Source organism: Anabrus simplex, chromosome 1 (assembly GCF_040414725.1).
Source record: "Anabrus simplex isolate iqAnaSimp1 chromosome 1, ASM4041472v1, whole genome shotgun sequence".
Taxonomy (NCBI): domain Eukaryota; kingdom Metazoa; phylum Arthropoda; class Insecta; order Orthoptera; family Tettigoniidae; genus Anabrus; species Anabrus simplex.
The window spans coordinates 647944008-647967610 of NC_090265.1; the positions used below are offsets into that span (position 1 = coordinate 647944008).

Sequence of the window (23603 nt, forward strand, 5' to 3'; positions counted from 1 at the left end):
GCTTCAACTCAAAACAAGAACTTGATCATCGTGGACTTCTTGCTTGATTCCACTAACAAAAGTGAAATTTTTAATAAAGAGGAACACATTTTTCCTATGCGAGGACATAGTTTTATGCCTTCGGACCGAGTATTTAAAGAATCTAAAAAGTGTACAAAACTAACAAAAATGGAACAGTTAAACGTTTGGGGAGCGATTGGCAGCTGCTTGATTTTAAAAACTGAGCTTCCATTCTTGATAAGGAAAGATCTTCCCTTTGTACACATAAAAGGAAAGAAATAAGTTTTTGCCAAGAATACCTACAATGGAGACTTCAATGAATACCATGTTTTAGAAATCAGCAAGTAGCTGCACAGTCTGGGTCATGTAGCCGTCAGCTTGCATTCAGGAGATAATGGGGAACCCAACTGTCGGCGGCCCTGAAGATGGTTTTCTGTGGTTTAAACCATTGTGACTGTCAGTGTTTATTTAGTCTTCAAGCCTCTTTAATTGGGCCTTTCTGTAGCCTTTATGCAGCAAAGTCCCTTAGGTAAATACCATTGTCCACTGACATCACATGATCCTACCATGTAAACTAATCAACATACTCAGTTTCTGTTGATAAGTTCATCCTTAACCCATTCTTTATGTCTTCATTATTTGCTTCATTTATTTGTTTGTATGGACAAATATTTGTCTTAGAACTCACTGCGCCAGTTTTCCTACATTTTGATTCAATACCTTTTTCAATTTTGTATTCCCTACGTGGCTGTCTCTCACTGAATCCTTTATTTGGCTTGAAATGTCAAAAGCTACTTCATTTGGTAATTTTATACACTCTTGTACCTTAATATAGTCTCTCTATAAACTAAAATAATGTAATAGAACATTCTCAAATTATTAACAGATATGACAGTATAATAAATAATTGTTCATCGCCAATGCACTGATGGAGTTATGTATCCACACTCCCAGTGTGAGCATCCCTGCTTTCAATCCTGGCAACATCTAGCAGAGGACCCTTAACAGGTTCAGTACGAGGTGATCATTTAAATAAAATATAGCTATAGCCGTTGTCAGTGAATACCATTATGCAAGACTTACTTGGCTGCCCTGTATACAACCAAATACCATGAACAGCATTACCAGATAGATACAGAATGATATGTATAAACTTAGTTGAGGCCACTCTAGTCATCCTGAATTCACTCAACAATGTCTCAAGACACTGTCTTCTTCCTAATGACTTCTCTTGTTTCAGAAATAGTGGGTAAATCACAAATTTTAGTTGGACCTGTTTCTTTTAATGTATGTGTCCATAGTTTATTTTTTGTTTGCTAGGATTGCTGATTTTATTCCTCTTTCCACAGAATGAAAGGCTAAAGGAAACCCTAAGTGAGGAGAGAAAAGGAGTTGATCATTACTTAGTTGATCTAAGTCATCAGAAGAAAAGGATTAGTCAAAATATGATGGGTTTGGAGAAAGAGGTGAGTAGCAATAGTAATAATGACCAAATACAAAGGCTGTTTCTTTATTACTGACTTGTATATATACCAGGAAATGGAACATGTGTTTCTAGCACATACACACATTAGGGCGGTACCTAACCTACTGCACAATACATAGACTCGTCCATCCAGCGCTGTGCTGCGAACAGTAGCATCGTGTATGAGAGACTAGTCAAACATTTAGTATTAAAGATGTTCTCGAATCAGGAACAGCACAGCTAGATTAAAATTGAATGTGCCTGCAGCCATACAGCATGATACTATCATGAAGGTCTTTGTGAAGTGTGCAGGGATTTGGCGTTGTCTTACACAACCATGGTACGGTGATTCAGTGTTCAGTGGCTAACAATAACTTGTGGTCGACATACCTCGGCCAGGTATGTGCAGTATTACTGTTCATGTTTGGAGCATCGCCTACAGGCAAGCATTCCTCAAGAAGCAATGACACTTTCTGCAGATGACTCTCATCCTTTCGCAGGACAATGCTCAGGCACATGTCGCACAACCGATGGCCGACTTACATGCTCAATTGGACTGGAAAGTGCTCTATCATTTGCCATATTGCCCGGACTTAAGCCCCTTTGATACCAAATGTGAAGGAACCACTTCATGACATCCACTTCGAAACTGTTCTCGAAGTTCTGCAGGCAATAGTTACACTTTTCAGAGAGCAGATGCTACGACAGGGGTACTACGTCTTCCACATTGTAGGTAACGGGTTCTACACAATGCCTGTTGTTGACAATGGTATAGCACATCTTTCATAGCATTTAAGAAGAAAGCCATTCTTTTCCAGCGTTGACTCATTTAATACAACTTATAGTACAGTTTCTACAGGTATGTTATAGTATTACATTTCATGACTGAAAAACTATAAGTTGTATCATTTGTAATTAATGAAGAAACAGTCCTCCTAGTATCTTAAACACATTTTTATTTTATTTACTTACACTAAGTGATATTATACAGTAAGAAAATAATAATAATATTAGTATGTGTTTATGTGGGGCCAGGGGAGCATCCAGACTCGATTTCGAATTTGGCTGGGGACTTGAGACCGCGTGCCCTTCCTGCTGCCTCTGAAATTTAAAATTAAGACCTTTAAGTTAGGAGTCCAATGGTTAGACCACAGAGGTACATGGTCCCAGTAATAAATAATAATAATAGTTGTTTTCTTTTTTTTCAGGTCCAATATTTCAGTAGGTAGTAGGTATGTAGAATGTAAGCCATTTTTCTTCCTTGCAATTTCGCCTTGCTTGCAGAGAAGGATTCAGTTAGATGGAAGTGTAGTAAATAGTTTGTCCTTTGCTGACAATTTGGTCTTAATAGCAGACTATGGTGAAAATCTGCAGTCTTAATATCTTGGATCTTGAAAATAGGTGTAATAAGTATGATACGAAAATGATTAGCCTTTCCTAGACTGAAGTGATGTCAGTTGGGGAGAAACCTAAGAGAATTGATTATCAGGTTGGGAATATAAAACTGGAACAGGCAGATCATTTCAAGTATTTAGGATGTATATTCTCCCAGAAAAATCTTCAGAAGTGATAGGCCCAGCAAGTCAGCTTCTGAATATTTTGGAATTGCTTTCAAAACTAAACGAGGCATCGGATGGAAATATTGTAATCATCAGAATAATGACTCTAGTTCCCTCATTGGTAATGATATTCATGACGGTTCAATACCCGATCCTCCATCACAACCAACGAGGAGAACACACAAAACTCTATATGAGACTGTAATCAAAATTGCCACGCTAAACATTTTGACGCTAACTGGCAAAATAGAGGAATGTGTAGACTTAATGAAAACAAGGAACATAAACATACTGGGTCTCAGTGAAACTAAGTGGAAGGGAAAAGGATCAAAGGAACTGAGAGAGGAATATCATCTATTCTGGTCAGGCAGAGATCAAACAAAAAATGGAGTTGGTGTTGTTATGGATCATCAAATGAAAGATCATGTGGTGGAAGTAAAATATGTTTCTGATCGGATTCTTCACATAATGCTGAAATTGGATTCTTCCCAGAACATCAACATCATTCAGTGCTATGCACCACAGAGTGTTTGTGAAGATGAAGAAAAATAACATTTTGAAGAAGACATAGAGGAAAGAATAAGAGGAGATGGAACGATTAGGGGACATGAATGCTCAAGTAGGGTCTATGAGAGATGGATATGAAAGTATTCTAGGAGCACATGGATGGGGTCCACGAAACCCAGAAGGAACTGGACTACTTGATCTCTGTCTGAGGAACAACCTTGTAATAGGGAACTCATGGTATCAAAAACAAAAAAGCCATTAGGTCACAAGATATGGATGGGATGGAAAAAGTGAATCTCTTATAGATTACTTTATGATCGAGAAACGAGTACAAAATAGACTGTTAGATGTAAAAGTGATTCCTAGTGTCTCCCTGAAAAGTGATCATAGACTCCTCATTGGATACTTCGAGTTTAACAAGTTAAAAGAAGTAAGAACCACACAGGTAAAGAAACTCAAGACTTGGAAGCTGAAGGACAATGATAGAATAATAGAGTTCCAAGAAAACATCAAAACAGTAATACCAAAGACAGATGAAAGAACAGTTGAGGAGGAATGGAAGGAACTGAAAGAAAATCTAGTAATGATAACTGAGAAGGTATGTGGACGAACCAGTGACACAAGAAGATGGAAGGAAACTCCGTGGTGGAATGACAGAACAAGAATTGCTGTCCTAAACAAGAACAACATGTTCAGAAAATATTTCAAGGACTGGACTGACTATAATAAGGAACTATACAGGGTTACTAAAAAACAAGCAAACAAAGTTGTTACAGAAGAACGAGAGAAGTGGTTGAACAAGTGGAGTGATGAATTGAAAGAGGATGTTAATGGTAATAAGAAAATGTTATACGGGATGATAAAAAATAGAAAAAGAGATAAAGAACACTCCAAATACCTAAGAGATGATAATGAAAATCTAATCACTGAAGATGAGAAGATCAAAGAGACTTGGAGGACTTACTTTGATGAACTGTTAAATGTGAATTGCATGCAGCCTACACAAAAAGACAGTACCAGTACTATCTCATTCAAGTCTGCCTCTGACAACGGGTTAGACTTAACATGGAGTGATGTAGAATATGCCTGGAAATACATCAAAACTGGAAAATCAGCTGGTGCTGTTGGAATTAATGGAGAAATGATCAAGGCTATAGGCATTTCTGGAAAACATTGGATCTACAGACTCTTTTGTAAGATCTGGAAAGAAAGGGACATACCAGTCAATTGGAAAACAGGCATCATAATTCCAATTTTCAAGAAAGGAGATAGAAAGAAATGTTTCAACTATAGAGGCATCACTTTAACATCTCAAGTTGTAAACTTTATGAAAGAATTATAGAGTGTAAATTCAGACCCCTTATTGAAGAGAACCTCTTTGAAGAACAGTATGGATTCAGGAAGGGGAGATCAACAACTGATTTAATCTTTACAGTCTGTCAGTTAATGGAAAAATACTACGAACACAACCAAAATTTGTGGTTAGCTTTTCTGGATATCAAGAAAGCATTTGATTCTGTGAACAGAGAGAAGGTGTGGGAAACACTGATGAAAATTGGAATACAGGATGACATGATACACAGGATCAAGAATTTGTATGAAGATACCCGAAGTCAAGTCAAAACCCCTGTAGGAATGACTGAAAGTTTGATAAAATATCTGGGTTAAGACAGGGTGGTGTTTTGTCTCCTCTTCTTTCCATCACTGTGATGAATGAGATTCAGAGAAAAGTTCACCAAACCATTGGAGGTAAGAAAATGAAAGTTATCTTGTTGGCGGACGATATATGCTTGTGGGGAGACTCTAAAGAAGACCTTCAAGGACAAATAAACTCCTGGACAGAAGCTGCTCTCATTTTCAGCCAAGAGAAAAGTGAGGTTATGGTCATGAAAAGATACAGACAACCAGTGGGACACATTGAAATGGAGGGGAAACAGCTACAGATGAACCATCAATTCAAATATCTTGGAAGTGTTATCTCTGATACTGGTTCTATAGACAAGGAAATTTCCCACAGACTTCAGGCAAGTAGCAACTTTTACAAAATAGTTAAAGACATAATATGGAACAAGAAAATACCAACAAAATGTAAGAGAGTCGTATGTGAAACCTATTACTTGCTAATCCTGACCTATGGTTGCGAAACATGGACCATGAGAAATAAAGATGTTAGTAGAATCCTGGCAGCAGAAATGAGATTTGTCCGTAGCATGGTTGGTAAAACGCGGAGGGACAGAGTCCGTAATGAGGAAATCCGCAAGCAGGCTGAAGTAGTAAGACTGCAGGACAGAATAACAGCCCGGCGACTAAGATGGTATGGACATATGCGACGCATGGGAGATAACAGATTACCGAAAAAAATGTATGATCTAAAGTTGAAGACAACAGACCAAGAGGGCGGCCAAGACTCAGGTACAAGGACATGGTGAAGATTGACATTCAATAGCGAGGACATACTTTGGAAAGCATCGAAGAAGGAGAGAAGTTCAGAGACCGCAACTGGTGGAGAAGTCTTGTTCGCCGACTCAGCGCTTAAGATGGAACGACGTGGGATATGTATGTATGTATTCTCCCAGGACCTGCGATCAGCTGTATTCTGTACCTCAGCCTATTTTCATACCACCTTTGCTTTATGGAGATGAAAATTGGGTGGTATTCGTAAATTGGAAGTAACAGACTTGAAAGTACCAAAAGTGAACACTGGTACAAACAGGTGGGAACAATGGGAGGAGGGTACTGTTGGAATGAGGAGAAAAGGGCTAAGTTAGAAATGAACTCAATTGATGGAGCTGTACACATAAACCTGCTTGGGTGATAGGGTCATGTTAAGTGAACGGAGGAGGATAGATTACCTTGGAGAAAAATGGACTTTGTCATGGAGGGAAAGAGAAGTAAACGAAGACCAAGTCGATGATAGTTAGACCCATTTTTAATTATTTAAAGATGAGAGATATGGAACTAAATAAGGCTGCAGAGCTAGTTACAAATATAAGCTTGTGGAGATGTTTAGTCATTCACACAGGCTTACAAACTGAATGCTGAAAGGCATAAAAGTCTATAATGGAGATGTATGCATGTTTGTATGTGGGTATGTTTGTTCGTTGAATTCTAAGTAAATTTCTGTTTTAATGTCAGTCTAGTTTTTGGTAGATTGTAGATAGGCTCTCCCCCATCTGTTGAGATCATCTGACAATGAGTGTTGATGTAAACCTGCCATAAACAATTAAGGGACAAATATATTTAAGCATTACTGAGCTCGATAGCTGCAGTCGCTTAATTGCATCCATTATTCGGGAGATAGTGGGTTCGAATCCCACTGTTGGCAGCCCTGAAGATGGTTTTCCGTGGTTTCCCATTTCCACACCAGGCTAATGCTGGGGCTGTACCTTAATTAAGGCCACCACCACTTCCTTCCCACTCTTAGCTCCTTCCTGTCCCATTGTCGCCATAAGACCTGTCTGTGTCGGTGCGACGTAAAGCAGCTTGCAAAAAAATAAAAAAATAAAATAACCATCAAAATAAATTTCATATTTAGGCAAAATTTCTTTACATTATGCTTGTTCCTTGTCATGATTGCCATAGTTATAATATACATGTATTGTCCTATATAATATATTCATAAAATAATAATCTGTAAAAAAAATCTGTATGTCAAGGCAAAACTGCTGGTATTTTCAAAATGTGAACACCATTTTCCATACAAGTCTCCTATTTTCACTAAGACTGCCTGTTCAATGCAGTCTAGTATAATTTAATAAGAAAGAGTTCTTTCTTTCTTTCTGTTTGCAGAGTGCAATTATTGTGAGTTATGTTTATATTTTTAAAATGTAAAATGGTAGTTGATTGATTTTTAAATCGTCATCATCATTTCCCCCGTATCCAGCTCCTGTCGGGTCAGGGTATTTATATGGCACTTCTACATCTTCCTCTTGACTACCACGATTGCTCTTCCTCAATCTTATCCCAGTCTAAATTTAGTCTTCTTATGCCTCTCTTCACTGATTCAGTCCACCGTGTTCTAGGTCTTCCTCTTGCTCTCTTGCCCTTGCACTTTGCCTCCAGCATCTGTCTTGGAATTCTATTCTCCTCAATCCTCTTTACAGGTCCAGACCACCTCAGTTTATTCTTCCCAATTCTCTGATTTAGCTTTCCTATCACAACTTCCTTCCTAATGTCTTCATTTCTCACTCCCTTTCCTTGTCTTTCCTATCATACTTCTTAGGAATTTCATCTCACTGGCTTGAATTCTACTCTCTTGCCTGCTAGTCAAGTCCAAATCTCAGTTGCATAAGTCAGTATGGGTACATAGTACATTTTGTACATTATCTCCTTACTTTTCCTTGGTACTTCTTTGCTCCAAAGAAGTTTTCTTACACTTTGATAGAATGCATTGCCCTGCTGTACCCTCCTGCTAATCTCCATGTCCACCCTAGAATTTTGCATTAATTAACTTCCTAGGTATTTAAAGCTGTCCACAATTTCCGGACTCTGACTTCCAATTTTCACAGTGCTCTTTCCTTGCCTTTTACCTCTTAACATCACCATAGTCTTGCTTTTATCTGTACTGATTGTCATGCCATACTTTGCATTTTTTTCATTCAGTACATCTAGTTGTTGTTGCACTTCTTGGCCATTCTTTCCCCAGATCACATCATCTGCAAATAGCAGTATTTTTATCTCTTTATCTCCATAGGCTTCCTTTGTTTCCTTTACAATTTTGTCCATTATCATAATAAACAAAAGCACACTCCCCTGTCTTAGTCCAGTCTTATTTCTAAACCATTCTGTCTTTCCAACTGGGGTCAGTACTCTGCTAACACAGTTGTACATTGCTTGCACCATTTCTAACATTTCTCTTCCGAGTCTCTTTTTAACCATGGTTTTCCAAACCTTCCCTCTGGGGACACTATCATATGCAAAAGTCATGACCAGATCATTTCCATATTCTCAGTTCTTTTCCTTCAGCTGTCCCATACTAAAGATTGGGTCCACTGGAGATCTTCCACTCTGGAAGGCATTATTGTTCATCTTGTAACTCTCATTCAATCTTTCTTCTCATTCTTCTTTCTAATATCCTTTCCAGTATTTTAACTACCTGCAATATAAGTGTGATTCTTCTATAGTTACCACAAACTTTCTTGTCCCCTTTCTTAAACACTGGTATTATTTTTAAACATGCAAATATATTGAGAATATCTTCTTTTTTAAACATATTCAAGAAGGGATTAGACTAATTCTACAGAGTGAGTTGGCCATGCGGTTAGGGGCGCACAACTGTGAGCTTGCATTCAGGAGATAGTGGGATCGAACCCTACTCTCGGCAGTCATGAAGATAGTTTTCCACAGTTTCCCATTTTCACACCAGGCAAATGCTGGTCTGGTGGTATTTGGAAGTGTTGGTGGATTTGTTTGCATATAAACTAATTTGTGCAGAATGAACATACGGCATCCCAGCATCTATAAAACCTTAAAATTAGTTTGTGATATTTATACCATTATTTATTTATCATCTTAGGATTTTAAATAAGACTATCACAGATCTAAAGATCAATCGCAGTTTATGTGAACTTAACTATGTGGCATTACTAGAATTATCTGGCTGAAAAACACTTACAACAGTGGATGAGGGAGGTTCGTTTACTGTCTGTTTTCAGTTTTCAACTCCTGGAAGAGCACACTCCAGATTGAAGATCTCTAATTCTGTATGGTGTTAATAGTATAAAAACCTGCAACCCGTTAGAAACTGATACGTGCTACGGGGAACATACATTAATTATTTTGAAATTGATAATACTGTACTCATACATAGACAGCTTATGTTTTGGTTTTCACATGTAGCTGTTAAGCTCATTTTGATGTAGACTATTGATTTCATCCGTTGTTGGACAAAATGAATTATTATTATTATATGTGTCCATATTCTCTTCTGCCATAGATTGAATACCAATTTCTTCCAACTATCCTTATTATTCCTCATTATCCTGCACTTGTTTAATTTCTTATTAGCAATCCCCCCCAAAAAACTCTTGAATGAACCTCAGTTAGACTTCCACGATTGTTCGTTTGTTGATTTATTTATTTACTAGCTGATGTACCCGTGCTTCGCTGCAGAATTGTACATTGTGTACAGAATTCTGGGTTAGGTAGTGTACACGTTGTAAGTAAGATTGTATTAAATTGCATAGCTCTTAATGTTACCCTAGAAACGCAATGGGGAAGCCACCAAATGTCTTTTCTCATGTGAAGACTGGGTTAGGGAATTTTCATTGTAATGGTAGGCCCGCTTGCCTACTATCAGTCACAATCAGGTTGGGGAGTTTTAATTATAATGGCGGACACTCGCTCTCCACCTGCCTTTTTACATCCTCAGAAAGACGGTTTTAGTGGTTTTCCCAACTGAAATGAACATAGGTCATTACAATGACATCAGTAGGAATGGCGCGATTAAAACCAATGCTTTCATATGAAATACTCGATCAAATGAAAAAGCACACATTTTCTCACTTTAACGAACAGTACTATGCTGCCGATCTAACAGTCCAAATTCCAGAGCTGAAATAACCAAGCCGCAGACTGCGGTGATCCGTGAACACTCTTCATCTGTTTTTGGCGGGGGAGGGGTATTGAATACTGGACAGTCCCGGGGCAAAGACTACGCACTTTTACTAGTCTGTTTCCTAGGAGTACCTGATGAGTCGGAAAATCTCAATTCACTACACTAGCGGCGGAAAAATCTATGACTTGGTGGCAATTTTTTCCTCCAAGCCAGAAGAGAAACCCCCTCTTCACTGCTAATTTGGAATAAAATGAATGTAAGATTTAATAGAATTGAAGAGGAAGAAGCTTTTCTTGAGAAACGACTCTTTTAAGGGTTGAATTTGGAGTTATTTAGTGAATTGTGGTGCTATAATTTGGAATAGGCCTAAACTGTAATTCTAGACCAGGTCATACTACTGCTACTATGTGAGCCTCTGCCTTAGTCCTAGGTGTGCACACTGCTCATTCAAAACAGCGTGTCAGATTAGAGATCTAATAGCTGGAATACTATGATGAACCAGTGTGTTAGTACCAGCAGTATCAACCACAGGAATGGCATGATAAAGAAGAAAATTTCCTAACTCCCCAGCTATTTCCCGCCAATATTCTCTCAGGCTGTTTTACTTGGTACGCAGCAGTAATACCATCTATCAGAGTTGAGTGGCAGAATAAGAAACAAAGAACATCACAACAAACAATGATCAGTGTAATGTTATTGTTGATCAATGTTATGCTCTTTCGATATTGTAGACCGTCACATTTAGTCTTCTTCCGACTCTGAAATACCACTCTTATCATAGTTGGTATGGTAAAACTGAATAAAACATAAATGATCGGAAATTGTATTCTCTAGAACTTTTGTTATGTAGTAATTTTCGATAGGACCAATAACATAGGTATTTAAAAACTAAATTTTAGGTGCCTTCCCCTAAACTACAATTTATCTATAGGACCACTAATATAAATATTTGAGAATTAAGGTTTAGGCCTTCCCCTAAACTACCATTTCACTCAGTATGGATAAAATGACTTACAGCCTAGATTGTAGTGGCTCATCTCCCGACTTTACATACCGATTTTCATTAAATTCTCTTCAGCTGTTTTCTCGTGATAGACAGAAATGACGGAAAAGTAAAAAGTGCATTTCCTTGTTACTGTGGGCATGACCGATACAGAAATACCATTCTTTTCAAATTCTGAGCAATCATCATCATCATCATCATCATCATCAATGTCCCACTCCAGTCGTCCGGGTGTGGTTAACAAGCTGCCTCCACTCCTTTTTGTCCTTTCACGTTCCCTGCTCCATTTCTTCCACCACATCCAATCCAGCTTCTCTAATGTCCTTCCAAATCTGATCCATCCAGCTGCTTCTCGGTTTTCCAACTGGTCTCTTTCCCTTAATTTCTCTTTCCAATTCCCTTCTTGTACCCGTTCCTTTCTCATTCTTTTTACATGTCTGATCCATCTCAGTCTTGCTTTCTGTATGTTCTGTACTAACGGTTCTATATTGAGCTCTTCTCCGATTTTAATATTTTGAATTCTATCTCTTCTTGTCTTTTTAACCGATGTTCTTAAAAATTTCATTTCTACTGTTTGGATCTTACTATCTTGTCTCTTATTAGTTATCAGCGTTTCTAGTCTATATGTTACAATTGGTATTGAATACTGTTTATATAATGTAATTTTGTTTTCTTGGGTACTTTGTCATCCCATAAAAGCTCTCTGACTTGATGATAAAATGTAACTTTACTTAGTCTGTTATTAATTTCAGGGTTGATTTCATTACTACCATTAATAATGCTACCCAGATATGTAAACTGTTCTACATTCTCTAACCGTTCTCCGTCTATGTTCACTCGGCTTCTCTTTTTCTCTTTTCCACAGTGCATGACTACAGTTTTCTTTTTACTAATTACCATTCCAAACTACTCCAGATTTTCATTCCAAATGTCCAGTCTCCTTTGTACTTCCTTTTCTCCCTTTCCCCAAATCACCACATTATCTGCAAATACCAAGGCATTCACTTCTGAGCAGTGTACAAACAAGACTCTCATTTTATATATGTAAATTTATTTGTTTATAATTCTGCTAATCATAATGTACTTTGTAATGCTCAGGTTACAGAATTGAAGTTCATTGCTCGTCAAAGTGCATCCCTCAACAACCAGTTCAAGAAGGGAATGAAACACTTGGCTTCCTGCAAACGTAAGAAGTGCTCTGTGTGTGTCTACACCAAAGCTACTTTTGGTGAATATGCTGATAGAAATGAGTAAGTTACCCTTTCATATATATTTTTGTTGTTGAAATATGTTTGGTGAATAAAATTAGCAGTGGCCTTAATGCTTGTTTAGATTGCATATAATTCTGATACATTGTTTTGAACTTGTAAATATTTTTTTATCTTTCAGTAAAAAGCTCCTGTCCTGTTTCCAAGCACCCTTGCAGGACTTACGCAATTGGATTCGACCAGTTCCTCTTTCATCAAGTTGCTCTGAAGATGAAGCCACATCCTTCCAAAAGGAACGTGAAGGTGGGATCTCCAGCATGTCTGGTTATTCTACATTTCTTGGACATTCCTCCCCACTGCCTTCAACACGCTCAGAGTATTCTTTCCAACGGGCTTATTCATCAGAGACCCAAACTTCTGCTAGCTCACCTTCACCCACTCCATCTCTTCCTGAAGGAGCTATTGGTCCACTAAACTATATTTCATACATTGATGAGGTCAGTACCAGCTCAGAATCCAGCAGTGATTCAGGTCATGGTGAAGAACCATACAATCCCTTAGAAGGACCTTCTTGTACCTGTCCATATGGCAACTTATCCGTCCCTACAGACACTTCCCTCACATCGTCGTCATCGGTTCCACCCGCTGCACGAGCATTTTCCTCAGACTCAGGCTTTTCATCCGAGCTGTACGATACTGGTCGAAGGTCCTTACGTTCTAATGTGAACAGAGCTTTGCCGAGCAGCAAAGAAGTCGAGGAAGACAAGCCACCTCCCGTTTTGCAGAGATCACGGTGGACTGCATCTTTCCGTAAATTAATTAATAGGGTTTCGAAAAGGTAAATGGGCATTCTAATAATAGGACTGGCTGTGATGTTTTACACTCCACTCTTAGTGGATCGAAGTGTGACCCATGTCAGAATTTTGCCTTTTACCCTTGTTATTAACCACTCTTCATTTTCGTATCTATTTCTGAATTCTCCTCCCTCTTAACTTTGCTTTTTAGATACTCACTAAACATTCCTGTATGTACATATTATATTATAGGTTTTTGAATGTACTTTTAACTAATAGGAATGATCATATCATTTGCACATCCAAGAAGATCTGTATATAGTGTATCGAAGGCTCGAAGTAATATTTAGTTGTAAACAGTATTACTGGAATGAAATGGAAGGTAATGGCGAAGTACTTAACTGTTATGTACTTAGTTGTATCTGTATTAATTTAAGTTATTGTAGATTTCTGTCTGGATGTTGCACAATACGCCTGGCCGAATTGATATCTGATATGACATTTGAAATGTTCATTTAATTCAACTAGGTGTATTTAGTATTGTGAAATATCAATTATATTATTCTTAAATATTCCCTTGATCAACTTTTGAAAGACAGGGGTGCAGTGAAGGAATTTTAATGTCTGGTTTTAGCAGCATATATCACTGAAAGTATAAATGTTGAAAGTAGAAAAATTAAACAAACACCAATAATAAATATTATAGAACTATACAGTACTTGTTGACTTTATTTTGTGAGTGCTAGATCCTATCATATCCTATGTGAACCCTGTTATAAAATCAATTCAGAGAAATTGGTGATTATTATGTTAAAAGTAGATGAAATGTCTTTCATAGACTGCTGTTACAATCTGTTGCATCTGCAAGATTTTTTTTTAAATACAGAAGACAGTAATGTTACATCCATATGATTCGTAGGGTAAATAGAGACATAGAGAGGAAAAATAGAGGAAAGAAACTAGTGTTCGTTAGTGGCGGAAGCAACACTATGAAGAGAGAAATTCTATGTATTTCATGTTGACAAGCTCTGTTGCTCAAAATATTCGCTATTTCATGACGTCCCCACTATCTTTAATTATCGAAAATATCTCTAGTGTTTGTGTGTTTAATGTAAGCATATTTCATGTGTTGTAAAGATCTTTTTCTACTATGACCAGCTAGTTGTTACCAACACTGAAAAAGAAATAGATATGAGTAGAGGGAGAAAATTAAAGATGCATTAAGATTGAACATGTTATGTTGTTGAATATACTTATGCTGGAAGCACTTTATGCTGTGGATTGCAGCATGTTCTTACACATTTACTTGTCATTTTTCAAGAAAATAAATTATTAGTAAGATTGTAGTGATTCTGGAGTGTTATTTCATGTGAAAACTTCTTCAGAGTTTTTAGATGATTTTATACTTTCTGACTCATATTATTTTGCTTCATGTTTCTTTACTTATCTACTTTGTTGCATTGCAAGAAGCCATATTGTTTCCTGTGATGATGATGATGATGATGATGATGATGAGTCAGTGTTCACCAAGGAGTTCTTTTGTGCTAAGGAAAGAATTGTTTATAATTTTCACATTTCACTTATGAAAGTCGTGCTGACTGCACCCCTACTTGAACTAGTAGCACTTGAGCAATTGTTGCAGCAATCTTTTTGAAATAGAATAATGTTGGTTGTGTGCTACATGTGTAGTCACAGAATAATCATATTTATTGGTAGTGGGTGGTAATTAGGTAAGTGTCCTTAGTCGAAAATTCTTAGCTTGTTGCAGATGTCACGTGATATCGTAAGTTTGTTTTTAAATGCCAGTTAGTGTAAATTGTGCAGAAAATACAGGTAGAAAATGTTAAATTATTTGTAAAAAATTAAGAGGAATAAAACCAAGATATGTGAAGAATGATATATGGGTGGTGATTGAGTGGAGAAAGAAGGCAATGTATTTCGATGTATAATTTAAAAGAAATATGAGGAGTTTTTCATGTCCTAATGATGAATTCACATCATTATGGATAATGGCCTAGATCTTAGTTGATCTCCAATCTTTTATGGTTGTGATTTTATTTTCCCTCGCATTTCATGCTGTCTATAATATCATGGACATTAATCGGTGGAAAGAAGATGAGTAATTTTATAGCTTGCTCACTGAAAGTATTCTGACAAGTAATATGTTTAAACTTAAAAGACAGGCAAGTTTAATTTAGACATAAAATCCTTCTTTAAATTAAATAAAAATATAGAGTTTGTTGGCATATACCAGTGCTACAGATTGACAGATTGTACTTTTAAGAACTGTCATATGACTGGTATGAAAATAAGTGTTTCACGAATTCTACAATCATTATGTTGCTTAATTTTTACTTTTGTCTGAAGTGACCATTGGAGAGGAAACTAGGAATTTATAGATATACTGTTATTCAATGAATATGACATTCATTTGAAGAATTTTTATACTTTTCTCTGGTCCTGTAAGCACCAGAATTTGTACACGCAATTAAAATAACTATTTGACAAGTTTATTGAGTATTTTAAGGTTACCAAAAATATTGAAAAGTTAAAATTGAGATATCATACATATCCATTTTCCAATTACCATCACCAATAGATTATTGTGAAAACTGTAAATAGTTTTCACATAAGTGTACCTTCTTTAAGACAAATTTACATCACATGTATGTTTCCCGTTAGTTTCTTCAATTACTTGTGTATTCGAAAGCCTTGTTGTAAAACTAAGATTTTCACTTTTCTCTCCTTTACTATTCAGGTAAGCGGTTTTTCTTTCTTTATATATTTCTCTCACTGTTAAAACATAGACTCTATCCACAGATATTTTTCTTCAAATTGATATGAACTTTTCCTATTATATTAGACACTACCAAATTGAGATGACACAAATAAAACCTGACCTTATGTCATTTGAGCATAATAATCTGAAAATATCTGTAGATTTTACATATTTAGACCATTGTGAATATCGAGCTTGTATCTCGTAGCTTGGGACTGACTTTTCTCACTCTTTTTCTCAATATCTCAATATGGTAACCCGAATCCTTAATAAAACTCGCACAGATTTTTTTTTTTTTTTAATGTGTGTCTGGCTGTGCTGCTTTTCTTTGTGTGTATTCCATTGCATAACTTGCCTGTCTGTCATAAAGCTTCTTTGTTTTATATTTTACCATGTGTGGCGTTTTTCATCTCGGGTATTTCCAATTGTGTGGTGCTATGGAAAATATATTTGTCTTATGTCATAAAATTCTTATCCTTTTTCCACCTTCTTTGCTGATTAACATTTCATCTCTGAATTTCTCAACTGGTTGAGAGTTTCAGAGTTTTGCATTATAACATTGTTTTTCTTTTTAACATCTCAGTCAGTTAACTTTATATTGTGTGTTTTTGTGTATGGAATAGTTGGTGTGAAGATAAATTGATGTAGTCGCTGTGATGGGTCCAAATGTATTGGTATTGTGTGACATTAAGTGTTAAATGTGATCGTTACTGTCATGCTGTTGATGTTTGGATTCCATGTTAAATATTGATATTTTATAAACCACTACTTATAAGTTAGATATAATTTTTTTATTCATAAAATGAAATTCCTTCAGGGAAGCTTTCACAATATGAAAAGAGTGGCTATACATTAGCATACATAGGCAGCCATTATTTCTGTAAAAATGGTAATGCATATTCATATTTTGGTGTATTAGCCCTGTGCTGGTTTATTTTTTTTAAATATAGGCATAGTGAAGAAGGCAGCTAGCCTGTTTCTCAGATAGTATTCCTTGTTTTACACAGAGGTCAGTTCTTGCTTCAGTGTATTACACTGGTATTATGATTAGACCATTGTCGTGATTATTTTTAAAGTTCCTTTAAAGTCTCTTTATTTGTGTGAGAATTTGTGAAAATGATATTATTTTGTCTGCAAGGAATTTTTAATTGATCCTTTCAGACCTTAGTGCAAATCTTGATCATGTTTTTACAGTTGTTAATGATCTGTAAATGGCTTTGTCAAATGAAATGGAACAGAGTTTTTGTGATTGTTTTATTTATTTCTCATTCTACCATAGTAATTCCATAATCAAGTAGCATTCCTTGTTGATTTATTTGTCATATAATTATTAAAGTTAACCTTTACGAAGTATGCTCAGTATTGGGTAAATTGATGGTGTCCTGAGGTGGTGGTTCTCTCCATAAGGCGAAGTTTCAGTGAAATATAAATGCGCTGTATGATTATTTCAACCTCACATAGCCGTCCAAATGAAGCTGTATTAAAAGGGTAAAGCTATAAGAACCATTTTTGCAAAATATTTCTTAGACTCATCTATGAGGCTTCAAGGCTGCCTAAAGGATCTTCTCCATTTTAAACTTTTTAATTTTAGAAGAGACTGTTTCAAGATAATTTTGCTAATAAAGAACAGGGATTAATGGAGAGAACCCATTTATGTGAAGGTGGCAGTATATTAAGATGTGAAATTTGGCCTCGTCTTTTCATGTTTTCATGTCTGTCCTTATCTCTCCTTTCTGTTACTCCCTTTTCCCCACACTGATATATAGTCATCTTTTGTGTATGCTTCTATCTTCATTTCTATTGATTTCTATTCTCTTAAATAATTTTTTTCTGTACATTAAAATACTGGTATTAGGTGTATCTATTCTTTAAAAATGTGGTCATCATTAATTTTAACTTGTATAGTTTGAGAACTCAGAAAAAAAAGATAGTAATAAGCATTTCATTACATACAGGTTACTAACAGCAGCTAACTTGCAGTCATTGACTGTTTGAGCTTGATGTCAGAGAGAGACTTTCTCCCTGCAAGTTGTCCCCTTCTAATCGCAGAAGAGCTTCCCAATGGAGTGTAGGGATAGCGATATGTTTTATCCAAACAATTATTAACTCGTCTGTCTCCTACACTTGCTCAAACCAATTCTGGATATAGTGGATAACAAACACAACAATGTACAATACAATACAGTTAATCGTGTCACAAGATCGTGGTTATTGTTAATAGGATTTTGGTGGACACATTGAACTACTGAAACTCAAGAAGGAATTCTGAGTAAAACAAAACTGAGTCTTAAATATTACCATAAACAAGCAGTTGAACGAACAAGCAGACAGTGCTATTATGATAAAGTGAATCTTACCTTAATTGTTAAATTTCTTTACCTTCTTGAGTTTATCATCTGTAACAAAGAAACTTTTGCTTCTGCTCTCTCCTTTTTACTCACACTCATTTTAAAATGTTATGAAAACATATGCCGTTAATTTTACAAAAGTCTCTACCAAATAACTGCAGTACTTAAATTTGGACCACTTGTGCATACACTGGTGGAAAATAAAATCTCAGCACCAAGGGGTTGTGCCAGATAAACTAAATTCGGGAGGCGTGCTTGCACATCTGAAAGATGACACCTATTCAAATTTGTGCGCTAGTCAACAAAGAGTGTTGCTAGTAGCACCACTACGACGTTGCAAAGCAAGTTTGCTTTAAATATGCGCTGTACACTTTGTGAGCGTTAATCATCTGGCGTTGACATTGTGAGGTAGGTGAGAATCAACATGCCTTTAAGGAGACAAAGAAGGCCGTATGGCAGCTTACTTGGTTTGAAAGAGGCCACATAATAGGGCTACGATAAGGTTGATGTTCTTTCTGCAATATTGCACAAAGACTTGGCAGGGATGTATCCACAGTGCATCAGTGTTGGCAACAATGGTCACAGGAAAGTATTTTTTCAAGAAGATATGGGTCTGGCTGTACAAAGGCTTACAGTGATCCCCATGAGTCAACAAGGCCTTAGCGGTTGCCTGACATGCTACGAGAGAGCTAAAAGCCACATGCTCTTTATAACATGAAAGCTTATTTGGTGGGAACTAACAGGAATGCCTTTGTTTTTTTTTTTTTTTTTTTTTTTTTTTCTAGAGGCATGTAATGATCCTCTGCGCATTATGAAAGCATTAATATGTGCATATTTCATCATTCAACTTTTATTAAACAATAAAAATTTGGTAAATCACTAAAAGAAGAATTATTACTAGGCTTTTGAGTAGAAATGACATGTGTAAATATTCAACATTGTTACTTTAGACTACAATAAGCATTTTCTTTTGTTTCATATTTCAACAGCCTCCGTTCTTTTTAGAATAATTATTCTTTTCTTAGAATAATTATTCAATAACGCATAAATTCGGATTGTATTTATTGCATTCTTCACAAAATGTTAGCGATTGCCACCACAACAAGAAGATTCTTCAAGCAAACTTTATTATTTTGGTATTCTGGAAAGAATGCCTGTCTGAATACATATAGCCTAAACCATACTTTCCATACCAGTGGCGACGCCTGACTTCTGGTTTAGGAGATGTTATCGAAAAAAATTGCAAACAGACTGTCATTCCAAAACATTTTTTCAACAGAAAACAACAAACAAGCCAACAGAAAAGTTTACTTGAGATCTCGTATCCACTAATCTAATGGTCTGCTTCATAAATATTTCTATTGAAATGAGGAACACGTGTAGTTACATTCACAGAGTTGGACGTGGTTGTCCTTCATTTATAATTCTGCTTTTCTCCATAAAAGAAGGTATACTAAATGGTTCTCTTAATAATTATTTGATTACATAATGGTTGGAATTCAATTCGGATTGCACTGTAGAAATGCGTGACCCTGGCGCTCCTACATCCATGCCTACTGAACTGCTCTCTGATTGTTATGATGTCATTTCAAAATTGCATCATTCCTGTGTTTTCTTCGTTTGATATTTACACTTCAAGAGCACAAAACTGAATCATTTGTATTACAACAACGTACATTTTCATGTATCATCATTTATAGCACAAGAAAAGAACCGCTCACAAGCAAGAACTCCAGTATTTCATGAAATAGCACACGCGATAACTTACAGTACAGGGTTCCACCTTGCACCGCCCTCTTGACGGATGTGGCTGCTTGTTCTGCATTCCAACTCCACGAAAGAGATCAACAAACAACAAGGATCCAATGCTGGTGGTGCCATCTCTGGAGTAGTTCGGCAATCGCTAGTTGGCAAACACTCGTTTCATCCATCTGAGTAGTGATAATTTTGTATAACGAACTTCCATTAAAATATGAAAAAATATAATTTTTTCATTGAAAATACTAAGGATGTAAAATCAATCGCATGTATGGGAAATTCGCCACTGTTCCATACTTTGGTAATACAAAGGAGTTTGTGCCATTCTCTACTACAGATTTCCCGAATAACAAAATATCAGATGGTATGCACAAGCATCCCCCCTCTCCCCCCCTTTCACTTTCTAAAAATACTTTTCTTGTCAGCCCTTATTATTATTAATTAGATATCCACACCATTAATTGCAATTTAAATTGCAACTAACTTCAAACCAACATAAACACAAATATACACAAAGCCAAAGTTATCAAATTTAATATTTTACAGATGATTCTTGTCCTAAACCCCTAAGGACATTTCACATTGTTCTATGCCTACAGTTTCATGCCCAGTACCATTATGCTAATTGAATTTAATACTATCTACTGAAAAGGTAACAGCATATTAAGCATAGAATATCGCTAGCGATCTCGTAGACCTGGTAGCATGATTGTTTCTATCCATTCTCAGAATGGATACTCGACAAGGTCTTTCTCATAAGGTCAAAGTTATTGATGAAAACTTTGATGACACATTGCTTGAGTGGATGGAGGATGACGATAGTGAAGTTGACTATGGAGGTGAAGAAGATTACGTCCTTGAGAGTGATCATACATCTGGTTCAGAATTATCAGCTGACGAATGTGAGGAAATGCCGTTTTCTAGCAGCGAACCTGTGAACCGGAAGAATTACTATAGTAAGAATAACTATAAGTGGTCCTCAGAAACATTCACAAGTCGTTCCAGAACAAGACAACGTAATATTGTAGTACGTCTCCCTGGGTTACGCCCTCCCGCTCAAACAGCTACTAAAGAAGATCCTTGCATAGTGTGGAATTTTTTAATAACCGAGGCTATGCTGCAAGACATACTGTAGATACACAGACAAATGTGAAAATCCGGACGGAAAGAATAAAGTATAAAAACCAACTGTCTTGTGATATGGCTGATGTTGATGTCACTGAAATGAAAGTGTTTATTGGGTTGCTACTATATTCTGCCATATTCAAATCTAATCACGAGGATATCCAATCTCTGTTTGCTACTGATGGTACAGGACATGATATATTTCGGTGCGTCTGGTTAATTTCGCCGGCACGGGGATTGGGTGTATGTGCCGTCTTCATCATCATTTCATCCTCATCATAACAGGCAGGTCGCCTATGGCCGTCAAATCAAAAGACCTGCACCTAGCGAGCTGAACTTGTCCTCGGACACTCCTGGCACGAAAAGCCATACACCATTTCATTTGAACAGATCTGTAATATTTAGAATCCGAGCCTTTCGTTAGCTCACAAAACATTATATTTATTCTATTATCACAAAAAAATTCAGGCATCATTCTAGAATCTGTTTTATTATAGTTTTAGCAATTTCTACTAATTCTGTTCCCTTTAGCAATTTTACTGGAACTAGCCTTACCACTTCCTTAAAACTACCAAAATCAAAACTAAATATATATATATATTATTTATTTTTCCAAATACAAACTTACTTTGACTTGGATTCCATCAGCCTACAATTTTTCTTTACTATCAGTTACATATCCCTTAGCCGTGCTTTTCATAAAAGTACTGGTTCTATCTCCTTGTTAGGTGATATAGATAAAGCAGATTATTTTTGTAGATGTTTTGGATGGGTTAATATCATATGACTTAATATCCTGAAAACATTTTACAGATTACCAAACAAGTGGCCGCGCAGCTTGGGTCACATAGCTACTACCTTACATTCGGGAGATAGTGGGTTCAAATCCCACTGTCGGCAGCCCTGAAGATAACTTTCCATGGTTTCCCATTTCACACCAGGCAGTTGCTGGTGCTGTACCTTAATTACGCCATGGCCGCTTTCTTTCCTAGCTCTTTCCTATCCCATCGCGCCATAAGACCTATCTGTGTCAGTGCATGTAAAGCAAATTCTAACATTTTACAGATTGGATGTAAATTGCAAATGCATTCAAAACTATTGTTTATATGTACCGTACATTGGTTTCTTAAAATAAATTTATTACAAACTGATCATGCAATATATTGATCTTTTCAAATACCTTCTCAGAATTTTCTTTTTATTATTGATAAAATTATGAAAATGTTACAATAATCAAGTACCACCTCAAACTAACTCCATTCATTCAAAATGAAGTTCCTAAACATTAGTTCATTACTAGCTGCCTCTGTGGATCAGCGGTAGAGTGTCGGCCTCCGGATCCCAAGATAGCGGGTTCAAACCCGGCAGAGGTAGTCGGATTTTTGAAGGGCGGAAAAAAGTCCATTCGACACTCCATGTCGTACGATGTCGGCATGTAAAAGATCTCTGGTGACACATTTGGTGTTTACCCGACAAAATTCATTAAATCTCAGCCATAGACGCCCAAGAAAGTTTCGGTTTTCTGCCATCTAATGGGGACCTAGAGTAAAACGGAACGTCGAAATTGACAAGCAGACAGCCAGATGGCGTCAAATTGAAATGTCTGCACACGGTAGCTGAGGCCATACGATTATTATTATTATTATTGTTATTATTATTATTATTATTATTATTATTATTATTATTATTATTAGTTCATTACTAGTGAGTACCTTTCCATTAAGTATCACTGCACCGTTCAAATGAATCTTAATTTTAAGGTCACTGTTTATTCTACTGCTACTAACCTTGGGTACAGGTGTAATATCTAATTTATACCATATACAAACACTTTCAGAACAGAGCACTCCTGTGAAGTAACTTACAAATGCACATTCAAACGAAGCAATTTTGTTTTCCTCTTCATTCTTCTTTTCTCCTCCTCTTCATCATTTTCTGTTACTTCTCTTCTTCTTTCTTCAGGGGAATCCCTTTTTTATACTCCCCTTACTGCGAAGAAAAGACAGCAAACTTGGAAGATTTTCGGCACTGTAGTGTTACTTAAAACGTGGGCTTCAGGAACATATTCGCTCATATAATCGGGTATAACACAAGAACTAGTCATTTCCACACACACAATGTAATTTTGAATGTACAAACACAAAATCAGAACAAGACCAACATAATATCTCGTGTACTGCATTGAAGTGAATGGTGTGAGCTGTCAGTAGCCATATGTCACTATGACGTAGCTAAGTTTCTCATGCCATGTCCTTATACTACAAACGGCTATGGTAAGAAACAAGTGGAGATTCTGTGTTTTGCTTCAATTTTCTGATCTGTTTTGTGTTATCATATTAATAAATTTAGACTGGTTTGTCCAGTGTAGAATATGGGTGGTCATTGCATTTTAAGTTTGTAAACACCAGGTAAGTTATACAGTTAAATTCACTTCCAGTATGTCTTATATGACATGCTCACTTCAGTTGGGCAATTGATTAAGTGTTTTCTGTCCATTTCCC

The 23603-nt window shown here is 36.5% G+C and overlaps 1 protein-coding gene across 2 annotated transcripts in view; it reads left to right on the top strand.

Moving 5' to 3' along the window:
• LOC136857265 (uncharacterized) overlaps nt 1-17105 on the top strand; it is a 425663-nt gene extending 408558 nt beyond the window's left edge. For both annotated transcript variants that reach the window (XM_067135774.2, XM_067135775.2), the window contains 3 exons: nt 1350-1466; nt 12189-12340; nt 12480-17105. In XM_067135774.2, coding sequence (XP_066991875.1) covers nt 1350-1466; nt 12189-12340; nt 12480-13140 — 930 coding nt within the window. In that variant the 3' untranslated portion in view covers nt 13141-17105. The remainder of the gene's footprint in view (nt 1-1349; nt 1467-12188; nt 12341-12479) is intronic.
• Nucleotides 17106-23603: the final 6498 nt, after the last annotated feature.